Source organism: Bos grunniens, chromosome 5, assembly GCF_055505025.1.
Source record: "Bos grunniens cultivar Pamir isolate PY7600 chromosome 5, Bosgru_T2T1.0, whole genome shotgun sequence".
In the NCBI taxonomy this organism is placed as follows: domain Eukaryota; kingdom Metazoa; phylum Chordata; class Mammalia; order Artiodactyla; family Bovidae; genus Bos; species Bos grunniens.
This window is the reverse complement of record NC_141169.1, coordinates 118,178,353-118,202,097: the sequence shown is the minus strand read 5'-3', so window position 1 is coordinate 118,202,097 and position 23,745 is coordinate 118,178,353. Positions and strand designations below refer to the sequence as shown.

Sequence of the window (23,745 nt, the reverse complement as noted above, 5' to 3'; positions counted from 1 at the left end):
GGGGGTGGGGGAGGAAGCGACAATGACGATGATGACGATAACAGGAACAGAACAAGGACGCCTGCCACAGCGACTCTGGGGAAATGCTGGATCTTCAGGTGGTCTCTGCGGGCCCCGCTCGCAGCCACGCACGGGGCGGTCTCCTGCTCAGCTCTGTTCCTGCCATCTGCGGCTTCCTCGGCCCTTGGGCGCCTCCTTCAGACCAGCCGGCTCCCTCCAGGGGCTCAGGCACTGATCTGGGCCTTCCTGTCTGCCCGCTCAGGTCACTTTCATGATGAAAGTCAAAGAGAGTGAACAAGTTGGCTTAAAGCTCAACATTTCAGAAAACTAAGATCATGGCATCCGGTCCCATCACTTCATGGGGACTAGATGGGGCAACAATGGAAACAGTGGTAGACTTTATTTTGGGGGGCTCCAAAATCACTGCAGATGGTGACTGCAGCCATGAAATTAAAAGACGCTTACTCCTTGGAAGGACAGTTATGACCAACCTAGACAGCATATTAAAAAGCAGACACATCACTTTGCCAACAAAGATCTGTCTAGTCAAAGCTATGGTTTTTCCAGTAGTCAGGTATGGATGTGAGAGTTGGACTATAAAGAAAGCTGAGTGCTGAAGAATTGATGCTTTTGAACTGTGGTGTTGGAGAAGACTCTTGAGAGTCCCTTGGACTGCAAAGAGATCCAACCAGTCTATCCTAAAGGAGATTAGTCCTGAATATTGGAAAGACTGATGCTGAAGCTGAAGCTCTAATACTTTGGTCACCTGATGTGAAGAACTGACTCATTGGAAGAGACCCTGATGCTGGGAAAGATTGAAGGTGGGAGGAGAAGGGGATGACAGGGGATGAGATGGTTGGATGGCATCACCGACTCGATGGACATGAGTTTGGGTAAACTCCCAGAGTTGGTGATGGACAGGGAGGCCTGGCGTGTGGCAGTCCATGGGGTCGCAAAGAGTCGGACACGACTGAGTGACTGAACTGAACTGAACTGGTGACTGGACTGGATAAGAACCTGGAGTGTGAGTTCCAGCAATGCCCGCCCCGTGCTGTGTGCTATGGACTCCAGTTGGCCAGGGGTCCCCAGACCTTGGCCCCTCACCCTGCAGAGTCCCCAGAGCCCCAGGGAGTGTGGTCTGGCCTGCTCAGGGCAGCAAGGTGCTACCCAGCTCAGGGCTGCAGGCCCCACGTGTGCACTCACCGCCCAGAGCTCGGGCCTGTTGCCGGCTGCGAGCTTGCTGGGGCAGAGGCTGTGCTTGGCCACTAGAGGCCAGTGCAGCCCGAGGTGGGCCTGGGTGGGCCTGTGCCCAGCTGGCTCAGTGCGTGCGTGCATGTGTGTTTGTATTAGGGGTGGGGGGACCCGGGTAGAGGCAAGGCCCATTGTCGCCGGCGTCCCCTCGTCCCCAGCTCCCCAGAGAGAGGCAATGGCAGCTTGCACGCGAAACCTGTGCCCATCACCCTGTGCTCACAGCACTTCTGGGCAGTCCATGCCAGCTTTGAGAAACTTCCAGAATCCTCCCGGGACTGAGGCCTGTTGGGGATGGGCCGGGCACACGTTGGTCAGGTGCCAGTCCCTCCCGGAGCACCTGAAGGAGTTGAGTTCTTCAGAGGGGCCTTCACCCAGGGACCCCCGAGGCCACACACCCCAGTCCAAGGGCCTGGGAGCCCGAAAGAAACCCCAGCGCTTGTATTTAGAGGCTCTGCAACTTCCAAGCAGAAAAGCCATCTTCTTTTTGTCATAACGTTACGTGGGTTTTTCGGGGCAGCACTGGTAGCTAGAATGTGCTCTGTGAGGATCTAAGTTTCCTCCACCCCCTTGCTTCTATTAACCTCTAATTAAGTCAAGGTCCTGCTTTGTTCCATCTTTTAACTTTCACAATTTCCACCAAAGGTAAGGGACACAGTGAGAGAAGAGGGCACGGCAAATTCTGCTCCCAAGAAGGTTTTCCCTCTGAATTCTTAAAAAAAAAAAAAAGGGCACAGTGGGGCCCGGCCTGGACTTGCTTTTCCGCTTTCACCAATAGGGTGTTTCTTTTCGCTCCTCGCTGTTTAAAGATTGGCCCAGGAATTTATTGTTAAGGAACAGATTCCAGAATTCATGTGGGCTCTGGTTCGAGCCCCTGGCAAAAAGCATTTGGGGCTGCTTTTTAGAACACGTACAACACCAGAAATCCACACCTTCTGCCTTCTTTTTTCTTAGTTATGTTTTTTATTTTTAAAAAGCATTCAGTTCACGTGAAACACCTCAGGGAGCATGCAAAATATAAACCCCGGTTACGATTCCTGAGCCCGGGAGGGGAGGGGAGGCAGCCATGCCAGGCGCACAAGCAGCTTAGGCGGGGGTCTCTTCCTGCAGCGGCTCTGGGGGGGACGGAGGAGAGGCTGCCCCCTCCAGCCACGCCTGAGGGAGAGGGCCTGGGAACCGGCCGCAGCTCCCCAGGTGGTGCTGGACAGGCCGCTGCAATGGCGCACCCCTTCCCATCGCCCCGGGCGCATGCCGTCCCGTCCTGGGCCCGGTTTCACTCTCCACGAACAGTCAGGGTGGACTGGATCAGGGACCAAGCACGGACTCCCTCACTCCTCCCCACCACCCCGCCCAGGAAGTCGGATGGAAGCTACAGCCCCTACTTCTCCAGAAGCAAGGACAGTGCACACTCTGTCTACTTGGCCATTTCCATCACACCCTGGGAGGCAGCTGTGAAGCCCCGTGGTCGCATGTTCCTTGGTGGAGATTTGACAACAGCAAAGGTGACCAGAGTAGGTTTGTACCCGAGCCAGATCCAGGCCAGCCTCCTTCTGCAGAAGATCTCATTAATCCCCCAACAACGTTAGGAATCTAGACTCCTGTTATCTCCAGTTAGATGAGGAGTTAGGTCCTGGCGAAGCCCACATTCCCAGGTAGAGGCAGAATTGGAGCTCCACTACCTCCCTGCCCCCCCGCAAGCATTTCAGATTCCTGAATCTGTCTCCCCGAAGCAACTGGATCGCCCGGAAGTCACATCACAAGCCAAGGCCTGTTCTTAATTCCTTCCTCCCACCCCACTCTTTAAAATTTTGGACTGCAGCATACAGGAAATAGAAAAGCACATAAAGCAGATATGTAGAGTTCAGGAGGCAGAGTGGTAAAGAATCCTCTGGAAATGCAGGACATGCAGGAGACTCAGGTTCGATCCCTGGGTCGGGAAGATCCCCTGGAGAAGGAAATGGCAATCCACTCCAGGATTCTTGCCCGGAAGATTCCGTGGACAGAGGAGCCTGGTGGACTACTGTCTGTGTCTCATGCATGCTATGCTGCCTCAGTCATGTCCGACTCTGTGCGACCCTGTGGACTGTAGCCTGCCACGCTCCTCTGTCCCTGGGATTCTCCAGGTGAGAATACTGGAGTGGGCTGCTGTGCCCTCCTCCCGGGGATCTTCCCAACCCAGGGATGGAACACACATCTCTTATGCCTACCTGCACTGGCAGGTGGGTTCCTTACAACTAGCACCACCTGGGAATCCCGGGGTCGCAGAGAGTCCACACGAGTGAGTATACACCCCCCACAAAAAAAAGAGTTCACTGTAAGATCATAAAGCCAATACTCCGCTAACCCTCAGGTGTAGAAGCCGTCACCCCCTGCTCCCCAGCCCTCCTCTTGACCACGCTCTCATCACGTCCTTGACTATTTTTCATCTTTTCCCTGTTTTCCCATCTTTTCCCATCTTTTCACTGTTCATTCCTAACAGTGTGGCAGAGCAGCCTGCTTCTGACCTCTGTGGGAGTGGAAGCTGTCCCTGCGTCCCCCTCTGGGCCCCTGGAATCAGGAAGTGGTGCTGGGCTGTCCCTGCGGTTCCCTGCAGCTGGCAGGTGTCTTGTTCCAGGAAAGCATGTCCATGCCTAAACCCACTCACTGCATCTGAATTTTCAGAAACCAGCAAGAGCAGTGCAACACAACCTTTTGTTTATTTAAACCCAACCCACCCTATTCAAAGTCCCATTGCGAAATAAGCGCTCCAGGGCTTCTCCAGCAGGGGTCCTGTTCCCCTAAATCCCGGCTGGGAGCTTTCCAGGAGTCTGGGATGGGGAGGGTCGTCCCAGCCTTCCTGATCTTAGAACTCCTGCCCTCTGACCCTCCCCAGGAAGAGGGAGGGCAGTCTGGGGAGGCCCTGGACCCTCACATTTAAGGGATGGACAAGCAGCACCGACTGCATTTCCCTACGGGGCTTAACAGTGGACACTCCCAGATTAAAAGGTTCCAAAACCCATTTACGTTTTAGGTCAATAATAACGTATTCAAATCGTTGCTGAGGGGAAGAGAATGCTGGTATTTGCCTTCAGCCTAAGCACACTGTATTCGGTAACTTTCAGCCATATGGGTTGTTTATTTTTTGCGCCCCAGCTCCACAGCTATTGGCGCTCAGCTCAGAAATGCCGCCCGGGTCCCAAAACTCCATTCTAGAGACAGGACGAGTGGGTGAGGACTCTCACCCCTACGGCTGCCTGGGGAGGGGGGCGGGGGGAGTCACAAGGAGGGGACTCCGTCCGGATCCCCCCGACCGCTGGGAGGCGAGGGGCTAGAGTGTGTTCTGGGACCCAGAGCTTCGCGGACGACAAGTGCATCTCCCATCAGGAGGGGCCACAGCCCTAAAGCCCCGCGGGAGCGGGAGGGTGTCTCGCAGCACGAGCCCCCCGCCCGCAGGCTGTGCCCGCAGGAAGCGAGGCAGGTGTCAGTCAGTTCTAAAGCACCCACTCCCCATCTGCGCCCCGTAGGAGGCGGCAGTGGTGTCTCAGCCCTAAAACTCCCTTCCCGGGCTGTTCCCCGCAGGAGACGGGGTGGGGCCGGAGACCGGCCGCTGTCGTAGGGTTCTGGGGGTCCCCCCGCCTCGCCCGCGCCGGCTCTCCGCCCCCCGAGCCTGCGCTCCGGGCCGCTGTGCTGCGGCCGTAGCCTAGGGGCCTCGAGCCCGAGCGCGCGGCCGCGAACTGTGCGCTCCAGCCAGTCTCACGCGCGGGAGACGAGCTCGCCTCCGCCGACTCCAACTCCGATCTCAAGTGTCAACTCGGATTGCTTTTCTTTTCCTTTAAAAGTTCCCTTTTAAACCCAAGGGGACCCTATTCTGGTTAGTCGCCTATAGAGTATCAAAGTCCAGGAAAATTTCTCTGGGTTAAGCACTTTAGCCTCGGGCATATGGCTGTAAATCTGTAACCCCCCACCCCCACCCCCACCCAGGCAGCAGCCGCCGCTGGAGAGCTGCCCCCTCCCGGGAGCCTCCGCACCCTTCACTCTCCCCTGTCTGTCCAGCCCGGGTGGCGGTCTCCACGGATCAGCGTTGCCGGGGTGGGGAGGGGGGCTTCGGTTGCTCTCAGCCCCCGGAGAGTGGAGCCACCGCCGCACTGGTGGCCACGGCACCAGGCGCCCCCCTACGCCGCTCCGCCCGCCTTTCCCGGCCCGACTCCTTCGGCCCTGCCCCCAAGGGAGGCCGGGTGGGGAGGCCGCTGGAGAGTGGGCCCTGCCCGCAGCCCCCGCCGCCGCTGCGCCCCCGCGTCTCCATAGCGATCCTCCCGGCGCGCACCTCCGGGCCGGCTCCCCCAGGGGCCGAACAATACTCGGCGGGGCCGGGGGCGGGGCCGGGCCGGGCCAGGGGCGGGGAGAGCGCGGGCGCTGGGGGAGCCGGCCGAGCGCACCGCCCAGGCAGCAGCCGGCCGCTGGGGTCTCGGCCGAGCAGTGCGGCCCGTCCCGCTCCGGGAGCGCAGCTCTGGTCCCGCCGCGGGCCCGCCCCGCTTCCCACGCCGCCCTGTCGAGCCCGCGCAGGAGCCACCTGGAACCACCCAGATCCGCCGCCACCGCAGGTTGATGCGCGACGCCCTCCCGGGACGCGCGGAGGAGCCATCTTGAAACCAACTTCGCAAACTTTCGCAAAGTGCTCTTGAAGTGGAAGCTGCGGGGGAGACCGGGAGCCCGGCCCCCGGTGTCCCCTCCAGGGCCCCCGGGGAGGCGGGGCGCGAGCCGCCCCGAGGGCCCGGCACCGGGCGCGCGGGAGCCGCCCCCCGGCCGCGCCGGGTGGATGCGGAGCCGCGCCGGGTGCATGGATTGTGCTCGGGCGCCCGGCTCGGGCTCCGGGCCATGGCGCCGCCGCCGCCGCCGCCGCCGCCCGTGCTGCCCGCGCTGCTGCTGCTGGCTGCGGCCGCCGCCCTACCGGCGCTGGGGCTCCGAGCGGCCGCCTGGGAGCTACAAGTGCCCGGCGGGGCCCACGCCTTCGCCCTCGGGCCCGGCTGGACCTATGCGCTGGACGCGGCGCACACGCCCCGGGCGCTGCGGGAACTGCTGGACGTGAGCCGCGACGGCCGGCTGGTCGGGCGGCGGCGCGGACCCGGCGCGGGGCTCCTGGGCTGCGCGCGCCTGGGGGGACGTCCGCTGCCACTGCAGGTCCGCCTGGCCGACCGCAGCGCCCAGACGGCGTTGAGCCTCCGCCTGCGGGCACGCGCGCACGGTCCCGGTTGCGGCGCCCGGCTCCGGGGCCGACGGGCTCTCGGCGCCGAGCTGCGCGCGCGAGCTGTGCTAGCGGTGCCTGGCCCCGGCGCGATGCTGTGCTTCCCGGCCCCTGGCGGCGGCGGGGCCACGCTACACTCGGCGCTGGCCGCCTTGACCACGTTTCCCGCCTGCAGCTGCCCGCCGCGCCCCGGTTCCCGCTGCCCACGCCGCCCTGTCTGCCTGCCGCCCGGGGGCTCGACCCGCCTGCTCCTGCTCTGTGCCCTGCGGCGCGCGGCCGGCACCGTCCGGGTGGAGCTGGCGCTGGAGGCGGCCTCGGGGACGCCTTCCCCATCGCCGTCGCCGTCGCCGCCAGGCCTGCCTCACGCCGGGGCGGGGCCGGCGCGGCGGGCCCGGCGGGGTGCTGGCGGCAGCACCACCCCGCAGTTCCAGCTGCCCAGCTACCAGGTGTCGGTGCCTGAGAACGAGCCCGCGGGCACCGCGGTCATCGAGCTGCGAGCGCACGATCCCGACGAGGGCGAGGCGGGGCGCCTGGGCTACCAGATGGAGGCGCTGTTTGATGAGCGCTCCAATGGCTACTTCCTCATCGACGCGGACACGGGCTTGGTGAGCACAGCCCGCCCGCTGGACCGCGAGACCAAGGACACGCACGTACTCAAGGTGACTGCGGTGGACCACGGCTCGCCGCGGCGCTCCGCCGCCACCTACCTCACCGTCACGGTCAGCGACACCAACGACCACAGCCCCGTCTTCGAGCAGTCCGAGTACCGCGAGCGCGTGCGCGAGAACCTCGAGGTGGGCTACGAAGTGCTGACCATCCGCGCCACAGACGGCGACGCGCCCTCCAACGCCAACATGCGCTACCGCCTGCTGGAGGGCGCGCGCGGCGTCTTCGAGATCGACGAGCGCTCTGGCGTGGTGCGCACCCGGGCGGTGGTGGACCGGGAGGAGGAGGCCAGCTACCAGCTGCTGGTGGAGGCCAACGACCAGGGCCGCAACCCAGGCCCGCTCAGTGCCACCGCCACCGTGCACATCGTGGTGGAGGACGAGAACGACAATTACCCCCAGTTCAGCGAGAAGCGCTACGTGGTCCAGGTGCCGGAAGACGTGGCCGTCAACACGCCGGTGCTGCGAGTGCAGGCCACGGATCGCGACCAGGGCCAGAACGCCGCCATCCACTACAGCATCGTCAGCGGGAACCTGAAGGGGCAGTTCTACCTGCACTCGCTCAGCGGCAGCCTGGACGTCATCAACCCGCTGGACTTCGAGACCATCCGAGAGTACACTCTGCGCATCAAGGCCCAGGATGGGGGCCGGCCGCCGCTCATCAACTCCTCGGGGCTGGTCTCGGTGCAGGTGCTGGACGTTAATGACAACGCCCCCATTTTTGTGAGCAGCCCCTTTCAGGCAGCCGTGCTGGAGAACGTGCCTCTGGGCCACTCGGTCCTGCACATCCAGGCGGTGGATGCTGACGCGGGGGAGAACGCACGCCTGCGCTACCGCCTGGTGGACACTGCCTCAGCCTCCGTGGGGGGTGGCGGTGCTGCGCCCGCAGCCCCGGCTCCGGCCGCAGACTTTCCTTTCCAGATCCACAACAGCTCGGGCTGGATCACTGTGTGCGCGGAGCTGGACCGCGAGGAGGTCGAGCACTACAGCTTCGGGGTGGAGGCGGTGGACCACGGCTCGCCGCCCATGAGCTCCTCGGCCAGCGTGTCCATCACGGTGCTGGACGTCAACGACAATGACCCCGTGTTCACGCAGCCGGTGTACGAGCTGCGTCTGAACGAGGACGCAGCGGTGGGGAGCAGCGTGCTGACCCTGCGAGCCCTCGACCGGGACGCCAATAGCGTGATCACCTACCAGCTGACCGGTGGAAACACGCGGAACCGCTTTGCGCTTAGCAGCCAGAGCGGCGGCGGCCTCATCACGCTGGCGCTGCCGCTGGACTACAAGCAGGAGCGGCAGTACGTGCTGGCCGTCACTGCGTCCGACGGCATGCGCTCGCACACCGCACAGGTCTTCATCAACGTCACCGACGCCAACACCCACCGGCCCGTCTTCCAGAGCTCGCACTACACGGTAAGCGTCAGCGAGGACCGCCCCGTGGGCACCTCCATCGCCACCATCAGCGCCACGGACGAGGACACCGGCGAGAACGCGCGCATCACCTACGTGCTGGAGGACCCCGTGCCTCAGTTCCGCATCGACCCTGACACTGGCACCGTCTACACCATGACGGAGCTCGACTACGAGGACCAGGCCGCCTACACGCTGGCCATCACGGCTCGGGACAATGGCATCCCCCAGAAGTCCGACACCACCTCCCTGGAGATCCTCATCCTCGATGCCAATGACAACGCGCCCCGCTTCCTGCGGGATTTCTACCAGGGCTCCGTCTTCGAGGACGCACCGCCATCCACCAGCGTCCTCCAGGTCTCCGCCACCGATCGGGACTCGGGCCCCAATGGCCGCCTGCTGTACACCTTCCAGGGCGGGGACGACGGTGATGGGGACTTCTACATCGAGCCCACGTCCGGCGTGATCCGCACCCAGCGCCGGCTGGACCGGGAGAATGTGGCGGTGTACAACCTTCGCGCTCTGGCCGTGGACCGGGGCAGCCCTGTGTCCCTGAGCGCCTCGGTGGAAATCCAGGTGACTGTCCTGGACATTAATGACAACCCTCCAGTGTTTGAGAAGGATGAGCTGGAGCTGTTTGTGGAGGAGAACAGCCCGGTGGGGTCCGTGGTGGCGAGGATTCGAGCCAGCGACCCCGACGAAGGCCCCAACGCCCAGATCATGTACCAGATTGTGGAAGGCAACGTGCCCGAGGTCTTCCAGCTGGACCTGCTGAGCGGGGACCTGCGGGCCCTGGTGGAGCTGGACTTCGAGGTGCGGCAGGAGTACGTGCTGGTGGTGCAGGCCACGTCGGCGCCCCTGGTGAGCCGGGCCACGGTGCACATCCGCCTCCTGGATCAGAACGACAACCCGCCGGTGCTGCCGGACTTCCAGATCCTCTTCAACAACTACGTCACCAACAAGTCCAACAGCTTCCCCACCGGCGTGATCGGCCGCATCCCGGCCCACGACCCCGACCTCTCGGACAGCCTCAACTACACCTTCCTGCAGGGCAACGAGCTCCAGCTGCTGCTGCTGGACCCCGCCACGGGCGAGCTGCAGCTGAGCCGGGACCTGGACAACAACCGGCCTCTGGAGGCGCTCATGGAAGTGTCAGTTTCCGGTGAGTGGCCGCAGGGGCTCCGCGGGGCACACCCCTCCCCCCGGGGAGCGGCAGGGGGCTGCCAGGAGCCGCCTGGCAAGCCGGCGCACCTTCGGGCAGGGCCCCGGCGGCTCTATGGGGATCTGTGGCCTTAGGTTGGATGGTGGAATACCGCTCGCGGGAGGCAGGCCACATGGCTGCTCTCACTGAGCTTGCTGGGAGCACGCCTGGGCATCTTCAAGTTCAAGACCGGGCCTTCCCAGGCTTTTCTCAGAGGGCCTGGCTCCCTGCGTTGTGCTATTGAAACCTGGCTCTGGGGTTATCTGAGTCGTCTGGTTGGCTCGATGGTGCTCTGCAGTCAGCACTCGCCCGTTGGGAAAGATCAAAGGTCACTGCCCTCCCCATGTGCCAATTAGTTCCCGGGTGGGACTGTTGGAAATTGCTGGATGGGTCCCTGAGTCACCCTCTAAGACGGCTGCAGTTAGCTGCCTTCGTCTCTCCTTTCTGTCTCCTCCAGATAATAACAGGCGGGCTTCTGCGTACTCGCCCCTGTGGGAGCGCTTTGAAAACGTAGCCTCGTTTGATCTTGGCTTGTGCTCCTGGACAGGGGCTTGTAATTTGTGTGTAACTGAGAGGCCTGCCCAGGTTGGTGCTGGAGCCAGTGTGGGAACCCAGCCTGCCCGCTCTGGGGCTGGAGGGACGGTGTCCCGGCTTGGCCAGCCCGACCCAGGTGGGCAAGGGTGCCCTCCATGCTGCTGACCCCCTGGGACAAGCAGGGCAGTGGGGCAGAGAGGGGGGCAGATAGAAGGACAAGGAAGAGAGAAGGGGAGTGGGTGGGGGGGGGGACAGTCAAGAGACCCCAGGTGGCTCCTGCAGGCCGTGACCTTAACTAGGAGACGAGACCGTCATCAAGAATGGCTGCGATCTGTGCAGTTGAGTCAATATTTCAGATGAGTTGTTTAAATGATAAATTATTACAATGCAGCATACCCCTGGATGAATTAGCAAGTTACTTCTCGGATTTATTTTGTTTCCACGTTTTGCTATAATTCTCCATATATCAGGGATTGTATTGCATGTAGGTTCCAGCTGTTTGCTTATAAAAGCTGGTATCTGCAGGTCCAGTTTGGAGGCAGTGCAGTATCGCGACATTGACTTCGGCCGCCTAGTCTACCCGCAGGTGAATATCGTGGGTTTTGTGAAGTTGTGACTGTGTGTAGAGAATATGGAATAGAGCCTTAAGGAGAACTGTCAATCAGGGTTGTGGATTTTCTGAGCAACGATAATTTTTTTAAAAAGTCTCTCTCACAAATTTCCGCTTTCATTTTTTTTTCCCCCTGTATCTGCTAGGTAGAGCAGAGTGGAAAATTTAGCCTATATAAAAGTGTCTTGGCAACATCATAGGGTTTTGAACTTACGTGGGACATGGTGCTTTTGTGGGAACCGGAGCTTGCTGGGAGCGAGGGTGTTTGTGTCCGAAGCATCAGGAGTGTGGCCCTCCCCGGCCCGTGATGTCTGGTTAAGGGGTTTAGGATGGATTTCAGTCTTTGGAGGTTGGGAACTGAGGGCTGTCTTGTCTACCTGGTGGGCCCACAGCCAGGACCGCACTGGAAGGTGAGCCGGGCGCTCCGTGCTGTGTAGTGAACATCCAGTGGTCCAGCTCTGGGCTCTGAAGCCCGTGGAGTCTGCCAGGCACTGAGGCCTCCTGTCCACCTCCCAGTTGGTGGTGGTCACCTGGAGCCGGACTTCAAGCACTTTTGTAAACTCTTCTTACTGCCTTGTCACTTATCCATCCGGTACCTGGGATGCGAGTGGCATCATGCTGTGCCCATTATACAGATGAAGAGGCTGAGACTCAGAGGTGTGAAGTCACTGCCTCAGGGTCACTCTGCTGGCGAGCAGAAACTCCAGGCATCCAACCGAGACCCAAACCCTCCCCTCTTACCTGAGAGAGACGTTGTGAGGAATTAGTTGCTACGGCGAATTATTGCAATGCTCTGGTTTAAAGTAGACTTTCGAGACTTTCCTGACCATCCAGTGGTTAAGACTGCTCGCTTCCCATGCAGGGGGCGTGGGTTCAGTCCTCAGTCGGGGAACTAAGAACCCACATGCCTTGGGATGCAGCCAAAGAATTAAATAAATAATAATGAAGTAGGCACCTTGGGATCCTACACAGCCCTCCAGCCGTTTGACAACTAGTTAATACTTCGAAGAACAAAATACTAGAAACTGTAAAAGCTGTAACTCCCAACAGCACGGCTGTGTGTAGAAATGGAACAAAGCAAGGAGATCAGACTTTGAGTTAACCGGAGTCAGAATCTTAGGTTTTCTTTCTTTCTTTTTTAAGAAACAGTGGGAAAGCTGTGGTTTCAAACTCTGCTGCTTTCATTGAAGTGTTACTGGCTTCTCCGGGTTTACAGCCTTACCCTACAGCTTCTGGCGCCCTGGAGCTGGAGTTATTAGCAGCTTATAATCTGCAGTTGTTACCGCCCTGGAGCTGCTGTCAAGAGAGCCCAGCCATCCACTAGGTTTTGTGGGAGACCTTGAGGACAGGCTGGGTGCCTTCAGGAGAGGAGCCCGCTGGGAAGGTGCACAGGATTGGAAGGGGTATGTGGTACCCAAGATGGACACGCTTGGGAGGAGGGCAGCTCCATGTGCCTGGATGGGGGTCTTAGTATGGTCTGGGAGCCTATAGCATTGATGGTTTTGTGTAGCCCACCAGGGACAAAACCCCGATGTTCTCTGAATTCTAAATATCGTCACATTCAAATCTCCGCCATTTTTAGAAAGCATCTGGTGATACACGGTGTTAGTTTTACATGGGACAGTTTTGAATGAGATTTAGCATTCAGTGGGAGGGGAGCCATCAAACCCGGAGAGATATTGAAGGACAGGGAAGCCTGGCGTGCTGCAGCCCATGGGGTCACACGTGGAGCCCCTTGGGTAGTTCTCCTAGGAGCTGCTCATTTAGCGAACGGACGTTTTAAATACCCACCTGGGCACGTGTGTGCCTTTGGGTGTCGAGGCGTGAGTCTCACGTTACGGAGCGCAGCACTGGGGGAAAATGACCCGTGCTTTGGGCCTGAGGGCCTTTGGGGTGGTAAGGGCATCGTTGGTGGGGTAAAAGTGGTCGGGCCGTGAATCATTCAGAGGTGTCAGCAAATCTCAAAAGTCATGAAACAATGAGACTGAATAACCTTTACCTGCTTACTTCGGTGGGGAGCCGATAGGATAAAGTTGTCTAGGCTTGATAAAGGTTTAAAATGTGTTTTCTGAGTTAAATCCAGGATATCGCAGGGACAGCGACTGCCAACAAGGAAATAGCGAGGTGGGCATAGTACCAGGCGGTGTCTGGAGGCAAGCATTATGTTTCTTTTCTGCTTCTCGCCATGTGGAAAAGGATCAGACCAGCTTAACCACGTCAGTTGTCGAGCTGCATTCTCCGGTGACATAACCGGCCCTGGAAGACTTAGGCACCTGGGGAAGCAGTTAACCGTCTCGGGGCTTCAGTAGCCCTGGAGGTAGTGTCCTGTTAATGTACTTACTTTCAGAAACACTGGCTCAGAAACAAGGGAGTGTTTGTTTATTGAGCACCTACTGTGTGCTAGACCTACTGTGTGCCTGGCCCTGAGCAGGAGGTTGGGTGGGGACAGTGGGTAAACAGCAAAGTGACTGCAAGGGGAGGGTGGGCTGGGGAAGCCCCTAACCACAGTGAGGGTGATGCGCCCTCCTGGTGGCGGGTGGGGGTGGGTGGGGCAAATCTCCCCCTCCCCTGAACTGCTGTTGGGAACATGGCTCTAGGGTGAGCATGGTGCATGGAGGGGATTCGGGAGGCTAGATGGTCAGATGTGGGAGTGAGGTGGGGTTGATCAGCCGACTCGCCCCGCCTGCTGGGAACACCTCCCCCCCTCAGCCTCCTCCCCCCTCCGCCCCTGACCTCATGCTGCCCATCTGAGCCCTAGGCCTGCTCCTGCAGCAGCCTCATCCACAGAAGGCATCCCTGGCACAGGCTGGACCTGCCTCCAGGGCCTCCGGCTTGGGCTGCTGGCACTGGGATTTGAACTCTGGGCAGCGGCTCACGAGCTGTGCTTTTGGAAACAGGCAGAGGAAGCTGGGTGACGAAGTGTGTGCAGGGGGGCCGGACCCTGTGGACCCTGTGTGGCTGGACCCCTTAGGCGTTGTCGTGAAGATGGTGGGACGTGTGGGTTCGGGCCGGGGAGAGCAGCTGGGGTCACAGCCAGAGGTGGGCTGCACGGCCTTGGGGGTGACAATCTGGACCAGCACGCCGTGGGTGGTCAGTGACCCGTCGGCAGGGCACTTGGGCTGTGATGGGGATGGGGGTCAGGTCCAGCCTGGGGGCGTGGGGGCCTGGCCTGAGTGGCCTGTCAGGCAGGCTGAACCTGCCTGAGAACTGGAGCTGGAATAACCACCCCGCAGGAGGAGAGAAATCAAGGGTGCCAGGCCAGGGGGCCGAGGTAGAGCGAGCGCCGGAAAGCGGTCAGCAGTGGTCGATGCCTTTTGGTGTCCAGGGGGCCTCAGGCCAAGTCACTTTGGGTTGGCCAAGAGGAGGTCCTTGGTGGTCTCCCTGAGAGCCAGGGTGGAGAGGGGCTTGCGGGGTGGACGACTGGGTCAGCGGGCGCCGGGGAGGCTCAGAGGGGAGGCGGGATGGCCGTGGGAGTGCGGGTGGAGTTGAGGGTGGAGAGGGGTCGATGAGCTAACGTGTACCGCCCTCCTGGTACTCCACCCGCCTGTGCGGGCCGCCTGTCGCAGGCGCGGGCCCCTTTGGGGAGCCGTGGACTGGACCAGGCTGGGGATCAGCGTCAGGGGCAGTTGCGGGCCTGCTGTGGCCGAGCTGCGTGCACCAGGGGCTGCGGGACTGGGGTGGGGATGGGAGCCTCTGTGTCTGCTTGAGGACCTAATGCAGGAGCGGGTGGACCCGGCTCCCCCGTCTCCGCGCTGCCCGCCCAGTGACCCGAGGTCTCCGGCCCCACCCACCAGCAAGGGTGACAGAGAAACCGCTTTTTTAAAACCTGGGAGAAGTTGCGGCCACACGAGCCCCTGGGAAGGAGGCGTGGAGCTGAAGTCACGTCGGGAAAGGTGACTGGTGCTGGCGACCTGGTGACGCTGTGGGAAGTCCCCTTTGGGCTGGGCTGATGCACGCATGCACCTGCCCACCTGGGGGACACCGGCGGGCAGAGACCCGCTGAGGAACCAGCTGGGTGGGTGCTGGGCACCCCCCGCCCCTCCAGCAGAGGCCGTGCCCCGGGACGTGTGGTGTGGCTGGGACCACAGAGCCTGCATCTCCCCCAGCACTTATGTGCTGCGAACAGAAGTCGATTTTATCATGTGGGGCAGAGAGTGCAGAGAGTGTTCCCAGGTACGGCTTGATTTTTTCCAGCTCACAGCCCTGGGGGAAATAGTTTTGGTTTTTCTTCCGTAACCTGAACACGTAGACTCTCCTGTGAGCCCTCTCTGAACGGTGGGTGGAGGGGGATGGTAAGGAACCCTCTTCCTTCTGCGTGCTTGGTCTGGGCGGGTCACCCTGGTAGCCTGAGGAACCGTGGGTAGGGACCCCGCTTGTGGGGACAGAGGGGATAACACGGCTGAGGACCCCGGGGCGCCCTCGGCTGTGCCCTGCGGGCCTGAGGCTCGGCGCACAGCAGGTGCTCAGCGAACCTGTGGTCCCCGGGGAGGGCCGGGGGGCGCTGGTGCGGAAACAGCGCAGCCCCTCACATCGCACTTTCAGTCTCCTCTCCTCCCCTGGAGGCTTGGCCCCAGGTGGAAGGAATGGGCTGCTTTTTCTTTTCCCAGGAAAACTCCAGTGTCTGGATTCTCCTGCTTTTGCTTCAGGTAAGAACTTGTGGCTCCCTGGCTAATCAGGCACCTTTTAGGGAATGAACATTCCAGAGCTGGGAAAAGCCCAACGCAAGGGCTTATCATCCTCAACATTCTGTCCATACTCTCCTGATGTTCTGAATAGAGGCGGTGGTTTTGTCTTAAACACACAGACACACATGTACACACACACACATGTACACGTGCTCACACATGGATATACATGTACACACAGGTACACATGTACACCCAGGCATATACACACGCACACAGATACTCATGTATACACTTATACACACGTATATGCAATACACATGAACACACGTGCACACATGGCACACATATACATGCACGCAGGCACACACACCTACACGCGTACACACACATGCACACACGTGTACACATGTGTACGTAATACACACATGTACACACACTTACATGTGTACACACACGATCCTGACAACTGCTTTGAAGGCAAACTGTAGAATCACCTTCCCTCAGCTAGCCCACCCTGGGTTTTCCCCTTTGCTCTCACATGGAGGCGTGGGGGCCACAAAGGGGCTCCCTCATGACTGGGGGCTTGTGCAAGCGCTTGGGAGGGACAGAGGATGGGGACCCCATGCCAGGGTGTCCTTCTAGCCCTTGGCTGGTGTACATCACGATGTCGGGTCCACAGTGCCTGGCAGGTCGGCAGCTGAGGCTGTGGGGACCAGCCTTGTGGCCACCTTTCCACAAGCTTTTCCATTGGCGCCGCCAGGACAGGTGACCCTCGGGTGAGCAGGTGAGCTGGTGTACCTCCTCCCTGAATCTCGTGGGTGAGGCTGCGGAGCCTCCGTTTTCTAGGTGGGGATGTGAGACGAGCTGTCCGGCCCCTCTCCTGTCACTGTGTCTCTGCTGAAAGTGTGGGCGCTCCGGGGCCCCTGTGAGGCTTGTGCCAGCTCTGGGGAGCTGGGGGCTTGTGGGCTTCCCCGAACCATCCCCCTCGCTGGCCGTACCCGCTGGCCCCCTGCCTCCTCTCTGCTGTGGCTTCGTGGTCAGGGGTCAGAGCCCGGCCCCGAGGACCAGCAGGCCTGTGGTGCAGGAGGAGGCTGGCCTCAGAGCCGGACAGGGGGTCCGGGGGGTCACAGGAGAGCACGGTCACCACTGTTCCGGTTTGCGTGCCTGGGCCCTGCCCGCGTCATCTCGCTTGGATCTCAGAGAATGCCCATTACACAGCAGAGAGACTGAGGCCGGCAAGCTGGTTGTGGTGGGAAGGGTGTCCCTGGTGTCCAGGTGCTTTAACCGCTGTGCTGACCACCTCCTTCGATCTCCCCCTTTGGCCAGCAGCTAGGCCCTGGACGGGGGAGTGCAGGTGAGGGGGCGCCGAGGCTGGAAGCTCCGTGTGGCGGCCCGTTGTCCAGGCTGGGAGGCTGAGGGCCGCGTGTGCTCCATGCTTAGTCATGTGGGAGCACTCCCTTGCCCCTCGGGCGAGCAGGGTGGGGAGCTGCCCCTGAGCCTCTATGGGGCCTCCTGTGGTGGAGCCGCATCGCAGGGAGCTGTGGCGTGCAGGACTGGTGTGCTCCAGGTGCAGGCAGGACCCAGGGCCGGTGCAGGGGTCAGAGCCTTGGGCAGAAGCGGCGGACACCGATGAGGAACGTGCCTGAGCAGCTGTCTGATGTGCCCCGGGAGCACAGGTTCTGCGGGTCAGGGAGCGCCCCCACCTGCCTTCCCTCCCGCCATCTGTCAATCAAGCCTTTTCTTTCTTTCCTAAAAGTCTGTTTTTACTGCTGGTTCTGTATCTTTCTTATCTTTTCAGGATTTTAAAAATACCTAATCTAAATGACACTTGGTTAAGGTAAACTGGCAGCAAGTCATGTAAACAAAGCCGTGCTCTAAGTGTTTGGAGATAAGAGCCCTCTTGCAGGGTAATAAATTTTCATCAGTGAGCTGATGGTCGCGGGACGGTTTCTGTGAAGTGCAGTAGTTGAGCTGCTGTGCGGCCTGCGGTGGGGACGGCCGCATGCGGCCGCTGTCCCAGCAGCTGTCCTTTTCGGGGCTGTGACCCGTCTCTGGTGTTGAGAGAGCACAAAGTTTCAGGGGGCAGCAGAGACAGGCGCCGACTTCTGACGCTGGTCAGGCGGCCCTCTCGGGGCCCACACTGCAGCGGGGGCGGGGGGGCGGGGCGGGTTGGTCATTGCCCAGGACCCCTGCTCCTGACCCTGTGTCCTTCTAGAAACGAAGGATAGGAAGAACAGCAGTGCAGCTTGAGCTGTGGCTTGGGAAACTTTTCTCTCTTGTACTTTCTCACCTTGCACGTGCTGAGAAATGATCACATGTAAAAGTGCTTACGAAATATTTTCATAACCTGTATCTGATAAGGGATTGCTATTCAGAATATATTAAGCACTCTAGCAACCCAACAGCAGAGAAACAAACAGCCAGATAAAAAAGTCAGCAAAGGGCTTGACAGATACTTCTCCCAGGAAGAGAGACAGATGGTCCACAGGCGCGGGGAGAGATGCTCAACATCACTGATCCCTCGGAAAACGCAGATCAGGGCTGCAGTGGGACTCCGCCTCCCACCTTCAGGATGACCATTGTGAACACAAAGCAAAACAGAAAATACCAATTGTGGGCCAGGACGTGGAGAAATCAGAACCCTTGTGTGCTGCTGGGAATGTAAAATGGTGCAGCTGCTGCAGAAAAGGTGTGGTAGGCAGTTCCTCAACTGCCACAGAATCCAGGAATCCCACTTGTGGGTGCATACCCACAAGAAGCGGAAGCAAGAACTCAACAGGTATTTGAATGCCCGAGCTCACAGCAGCATGATTCACAATGGCCAAAGCTGGATGCAACCCAGGCGTCCTTTGGTGGATGAACGGATAGGCAAAAGTGGCCTGTACACACCACGGAATATTATTCAGCCTTAAGAAGGAAGGAGATTCTGAAACAGGCTGCCACGGGGGTGCACCTTGAGGATATTGTGCTCAGTGAAATAAGCCAGACACCAAAGGACCAGCTTTTTTGTAGGCGTATATGAGACTCTAGGGTGGTCAAATACGTAGAGATAAAAAGCAGGGACTTCACTGGTGGTCCAGTGGCTAAGACTCCTTATGTAGTGGCCTGGGTTCGACCCCTGATTAGGGAACTAGATTCCATATGCCACAACCAAAGATCCCACATGCTGGCAAAAAAAGAGAAAGGAAAATGCCGTGTAGCGCAACTAAGACCCAGCATAGCCAAATAAATTTAATACTTTTTTTTTTTTTTTAAAGAATGAGTATTACCAAGGCTGGGAGAGAGGGATGGGGGGAGGTTTTGTGATGGGTATAAAGTTTCAGTTTTGCAAGATGAACTCTGGAAATGGATGGTGTTGATGGTTGCACAATAATGTGAGTGTACTTAGTACCTCTGAGCTGTAGATTTTAAAATGACTAAAACATTAAAATTCATGTGTGCGTGCATGCTAAGTCACTTCAGTCGTGTCTGACTCTTTGAGGCCCTATGGCCTGTAGCCCGCCAGGCTCCCCTGTCCAAGGGATTCTCCAGGCAAGAATACTGGAGTGGGTTGCCATGCCCTGCTCCAGGGGATCTTCCCGACCCAGGGACTGAATACAGATCTCCTGCATTGCAGGTGGAGTCTTTACTGCTGAGCCACAGGGGAAGCCCAAATTTTATGTATATCCTACGATAATTTTTTTTTTAAGTGCCACAAAGCAGAATTATTCTGGTCACTCAGGTGCTGGCCAGATGGGAGCAGGTGCCTCTGATCTGTGGTCCCCCTGCCCGGAGGGCAGTGCCCTGATCCCTTTTGTCCTGTTTTGGGTCCTGACAGCATCCAGATGGACCCTGCAGAGCCCAGGTCTCTCATTCTGCGAGTTCCTGAACTCTTAACCTCTGTCTTGTAAACAGCAAAAGGGGCAGACATGGTCATATAATTTTGTGTCTGGCACAGGGGTAAAATCTCTTTGATGTTTAACTATATATGAGAAGCCGCAAAGATGAACGTGGATCTTAAGGCCCAGGGTAAGCAGAAGGGTGCTCAGTGCCTGGGTCCCCAGGTGTCCCCAGGGGAGGAGGTCAGCTCAGGGCTGGCATCCAGACCAGAGGCCGGTGCCTTGGGGGGAGACCAGCAGAGGGGTGAATCCAGACCACAGGCCGGTGCCTTGGGGGGAGACCAGCAGAGGGGTCGAGACACTGCTGCCCCTCCCGCGTGTGAGGGGCTCTGCTCTCCCCAGCCCTGCCCTGTCCCTTGGCCCCGACCCCACCACAGCTCGGCACGTGTGCTGGTCCAGGCGTACTTGGCTGGCATTCTGACACATCTAAGCAATCAGATGTGATCTCTTCTCCGTGTTTACTGGGGTGACATTCATGTAGCATAAATAAACCATTTCAAAGTGGACGCTTCAGTGGCGTTCGGTACACTCAGGATGTCTGCAGCCACCACTGTGACTTTCAAGAGAGCTGGTGGCCCGAGGAAGAGGTTCTGGGCTTTTTCGTGAACCGCCTCCCCAAGAAAGGGGAGTCTCCAGGGGAGGCATCTGGGTCAGGATGAGACCCCCATAGGCATGGATTTCAGGAGTCACGGAGGGAGCACAGTAGTGAATGTTGTAGGGTGGGGCGGTGGGGTGAGGCTTCTCAGGAAGGTCTGAAGTGAGCTGGGGCTTGGGCAGGTCCGACTGATGGGGCTCTGGGGCCCGACGGGTGGAGGGGCGTGACTAGTCTCAGAGAGGGGCTTGGAAGCTGCCGTGTCGTGGGGATTGAGGAGCAGAGTTACCCCAGGCCTCTGGTGCTGAGGTTGACAAGTCCCAGGGTCATGCGGTCAGGACCAGCCAGAGCCTTCACCCCCGCATCCTCCCAGATCTGAGCAGGGCAGAGATTCAGGGCCAGCCGGAGCCTTCACCCCCGCATCCTCCCAGATCTGAGCAGGGCAGAGATTCAGGGCCAGCTGGAGCCTTCACCCCCGTCCCCCCAGATCTGAGCAGGGCAGAGATTCAGGCAGCATCCTGGGAATGCTCTGGACTGTCCTGTGTGGGATCCCCACTGGGCACGTCCGCAGCCTCCTGTTCCCTTCAGAGCTTTGCTGGGGCTGCGCACAGACGGTTTGAGCTGTGGCTTCCTTGCTGAGCCCAGTCCTCTCTGTGTCCCTTCTGCAGGGTCCTGGCTTCACTTACAGACTTTTACAGGCTTCAGCCTGGGCTCCACACCAGCCTCGGAAGCCAAGGGACTTGTGATCGGCCGGTTGTTAGACTGAGTCGGAGGGTTGGCCGCTTCTCTTTGGACCCGTGCTTTGTGGTTAGAGGCCTGCTGAGTTGGCTTCCTGGGGCTGCCGTAACAAAGTCCAGCCCCACCCCCAACAACTGGCGCCTTCAAACAGCAGGCGTTTATCTTCTCACGGTCCGGAGGCCAGAGATCCGAAATCAAGGGGTCAGCAGGTGCTTGCTCTGAAGCTGTCAGTGGAGGGTCTTCCTGCCTCTTCCGGGGCTGCTGGGATCCAGTCTGCAGGAACATCACTCCAGTGTGTCTGCCTCAGTTGCCACCTGGCCTCCTCCTCCGGGTGTCTCTGCGTCTTCTTCTCACTCATAAGAACTCTACTCAGCAACTCTACTTCTGCTGAGTTGTTGTTGTTTTTGGCTGAGCGGCACGCAGGATCTTGGTTCCCCGAACGCGCTCGAACCCGAGCCCTCTGCCCTGGAACTGCAGAGTCTTTACCCCGGACCACCAGGGGAGTCCCTCCAGCTCTATTGACTTCAGGGCCCACCCCACTCTTCTGGTGGCTCAAACAGTAAAGACTCTGCCTGCAGTGCGGGAGACACAGGTTCTGTCCCTGGGTCAGGAAGATCCCCTGGAGGAGAGCATGGCAACCCACTCCAGTATTCTTGCCTGGAGAATTTCATGGACAGAGCAGCCTGGTGCGCTACAGTCCATAGGGTCACGAAGAGTCGGACACGACTGAGCGACTGACACTTCCCACTCCTAGATGTGCTGTGCTGTGAGTGCTCAGTCACTCAGTCGCGTCTGACTCTTTGCAGCCCCGTGGACTGTAGGCTCCCCTGTCATGGGAGGGAGCCTGTGGCTCCCTCTGTCCATGGGATTCTCCAGGCAAGAATACTGGAGTGGGTTGCCATGCCCTCCTCCAGGGGATCTTCCCGACCCAGGGATCGAACCCATGTCTTATGGCTCCTGCATTGCAGGCGAGTTCTTTAGCAGTGAGCCCCTGGGGAAGCCATCGTCTCCTGGATGACATCATCTTAATTTATATCTTCATCACATCCTCAAGGATACTATTTCCAAATCAGGTCACGTTCACGGGTACCAGGGGTTGGGACTTGGTCGTATCTTTCGGGGCACACAGTTCAACCCACTACAGCACCTGCTGCATACTCATGCGTGTAACTGATTTCTTTGTGTGAAATCAGGTGATGGAACTTTCCCAGTGGAACCCACAGTTTGCCCACCGGAACACCCGAAACACAGCATGGGTCTCCTTATTGTAGTGACCCATCGGGACCCTGCACTCTTCTCTCTTCCCCTCAAACTCCTCTAATTAGACTGAATATCACACTGGTTGAGGTCCCGTGTTGGTTGCGATCCCACAGGCCCCGCACTGTCCCTGCGCTTAGGAAGCCATGGTGGCCTTTGGATCTCGCTTCCAGGTCCCGTTCGGGCAGCAGGGGTGCAGAGTGTGTGTTCAGCGGAGGGTGGGTGTGCGGCGGGTGAGTGTGCTTTCAATGACAGTGCCCCCAGCTCTGCCTTTTGTGCCTGATGCCAAGGGGCCCGGCTGTGGGAGTGGCCTTTCTGATCCATCCTGTCTTCTAAGCATGGAAAATTCTCTACTGTGCAATCGAAATTCCTTCCAAATCTTCAGAGAAGAGAAAATGGAAAATATGAAGGTTTATTGTTCTGGGAGGTTTCCTGTGCATCCGGCACGTGGCTGTCGGAGGTCAGGGGTGTGTTTGTGTGTGCTTGTGTATGTATGTGTGTGTGAGAGTGTGACGGGAAGTCCAGTGCAATGAGTTTCAGCGCGTGTGCAAGGGCACCTCACCGTGGAACAAACATGACCGAGGAAGCGGAATTGGCGGCCGACAGCTCTATGTCCAGACAGCACCACTTTCTGCTACATAGATAGTGCTGGATGGAGTCCGTTCGGGAGGGAAGCCGGGGGAGGTGGCCCCGAAGCCAGGAAGCAGAAGCCTTCAGGGTGGGGACAGCTGTCCGGCCCGGCTGGCCCGAGAAGGCCATTGTGTTTGCTGCGGGAACTCGCTCTCCCCCACCTTTGTTTCTGTCTCATCAGTCTGGCATTTTTTTTTTGAACCCAGAGTGACTTTGGGACAGTGTGAGAGCTGACCAAGCTCTTTCAGGAGCCAAACCGGTGCGTGGCAGCTCCTTTCTCTGGAGCTGGGAGGCCCTGGGAGGGGTCTTCATCCCTCTTTGAAGTGACCCCCTCAGGAAAGGGCTGCCTCCACCAGGACGCCCTCCATCCCGCTTCCCCGGAACCAGTGGGCCTCCGTGTTGGCCTCCTCTGGAGCCGGCGACCCCAGCCTCGGGGTCCGTCCCTCCTAACCCCTGTTTGAAAACCAAAGAGGGTGTCTCCTGGCTCACCGGCCGGGACACGAGTTTGAGTCAGACCCGGGGGGTCAGCGCAGGTTCTTCTGGGCGGCAGGAGGGACTGTGCCGTGTAGCTTGGGGCACAGCTTCCTGCCGCAGGCCTGGGCTGTGGCCCGTGTCCTGAGAGTTGTTTTTAAACCCCGTGCGAGCTGGCGAGAGGCAGAGAGAGTGGAGCCGGGGCGCACAGGCCATGAGGTGGCCGTGGGGAGCCCCAGGTGGGTCACGGTGGAGAAGGGGCTTCGCGGTGGGTGCGCCCGTTACCGTTGTTCTGTTACAAGGTCACCCATGCGTGATACCCGTCAGCCGGGGCCGTCTCATAGTGTCTGATAGTGTTCTCGGGGTCGACTCAACAGACCCTTTTAGGGAGGCGGCCCTCTTGGGAGGAAGCCCTTAGTGAAAGTGAAAGTCGCTCAGTCGTGTCCGACTCTTTGAGACTGTACAGTCCATGGAATTCTCTAGGCCAGAATACTGGAGTGGGTAGCCTTTCCCTTCTCCAGGGCATCTTCCCAAGCCAGGAATCGAACCCAGGTCTCCTGCATTGCAGGCGGATTCTTTACCAGCTGAGCCACGAGAGAAGCTCAAGAATACTGGAGAGGGTAGCCTATCCCTTCGCCAGCGGATCTTCCCAACCCGGGAAT

General features: G+C 59.2%; 1 protein-coding gene across 3 annotated transcripts in view; it reads left to right on the top strand.

Annotated features, from left to right (window-relative positions):
• The first annotated feature begins 6,102 nt into the window (after nt 1–6,102).
• The window catches only part of CELSR1 (cadherin EGF LAG seven-pass G-type receptor 1), a 145,784-nt gene continuing 128,141 nt past the window's right edge, over nt 6,103–23,745 (top strand). For all 3 annotated transcript variants that reach the window (XM_086403292.1, XM_086403293.1, XM_086403294.1), the window contains exon 1: nt 6,103–9,706. In XM_086403292.1, the coding sequence (XP_086259418.1) occupies nt 6,103–9,706 (3,604 nt within the window). The remainder of the gene's footprint in view (nt 9,707–23,745) is intronic.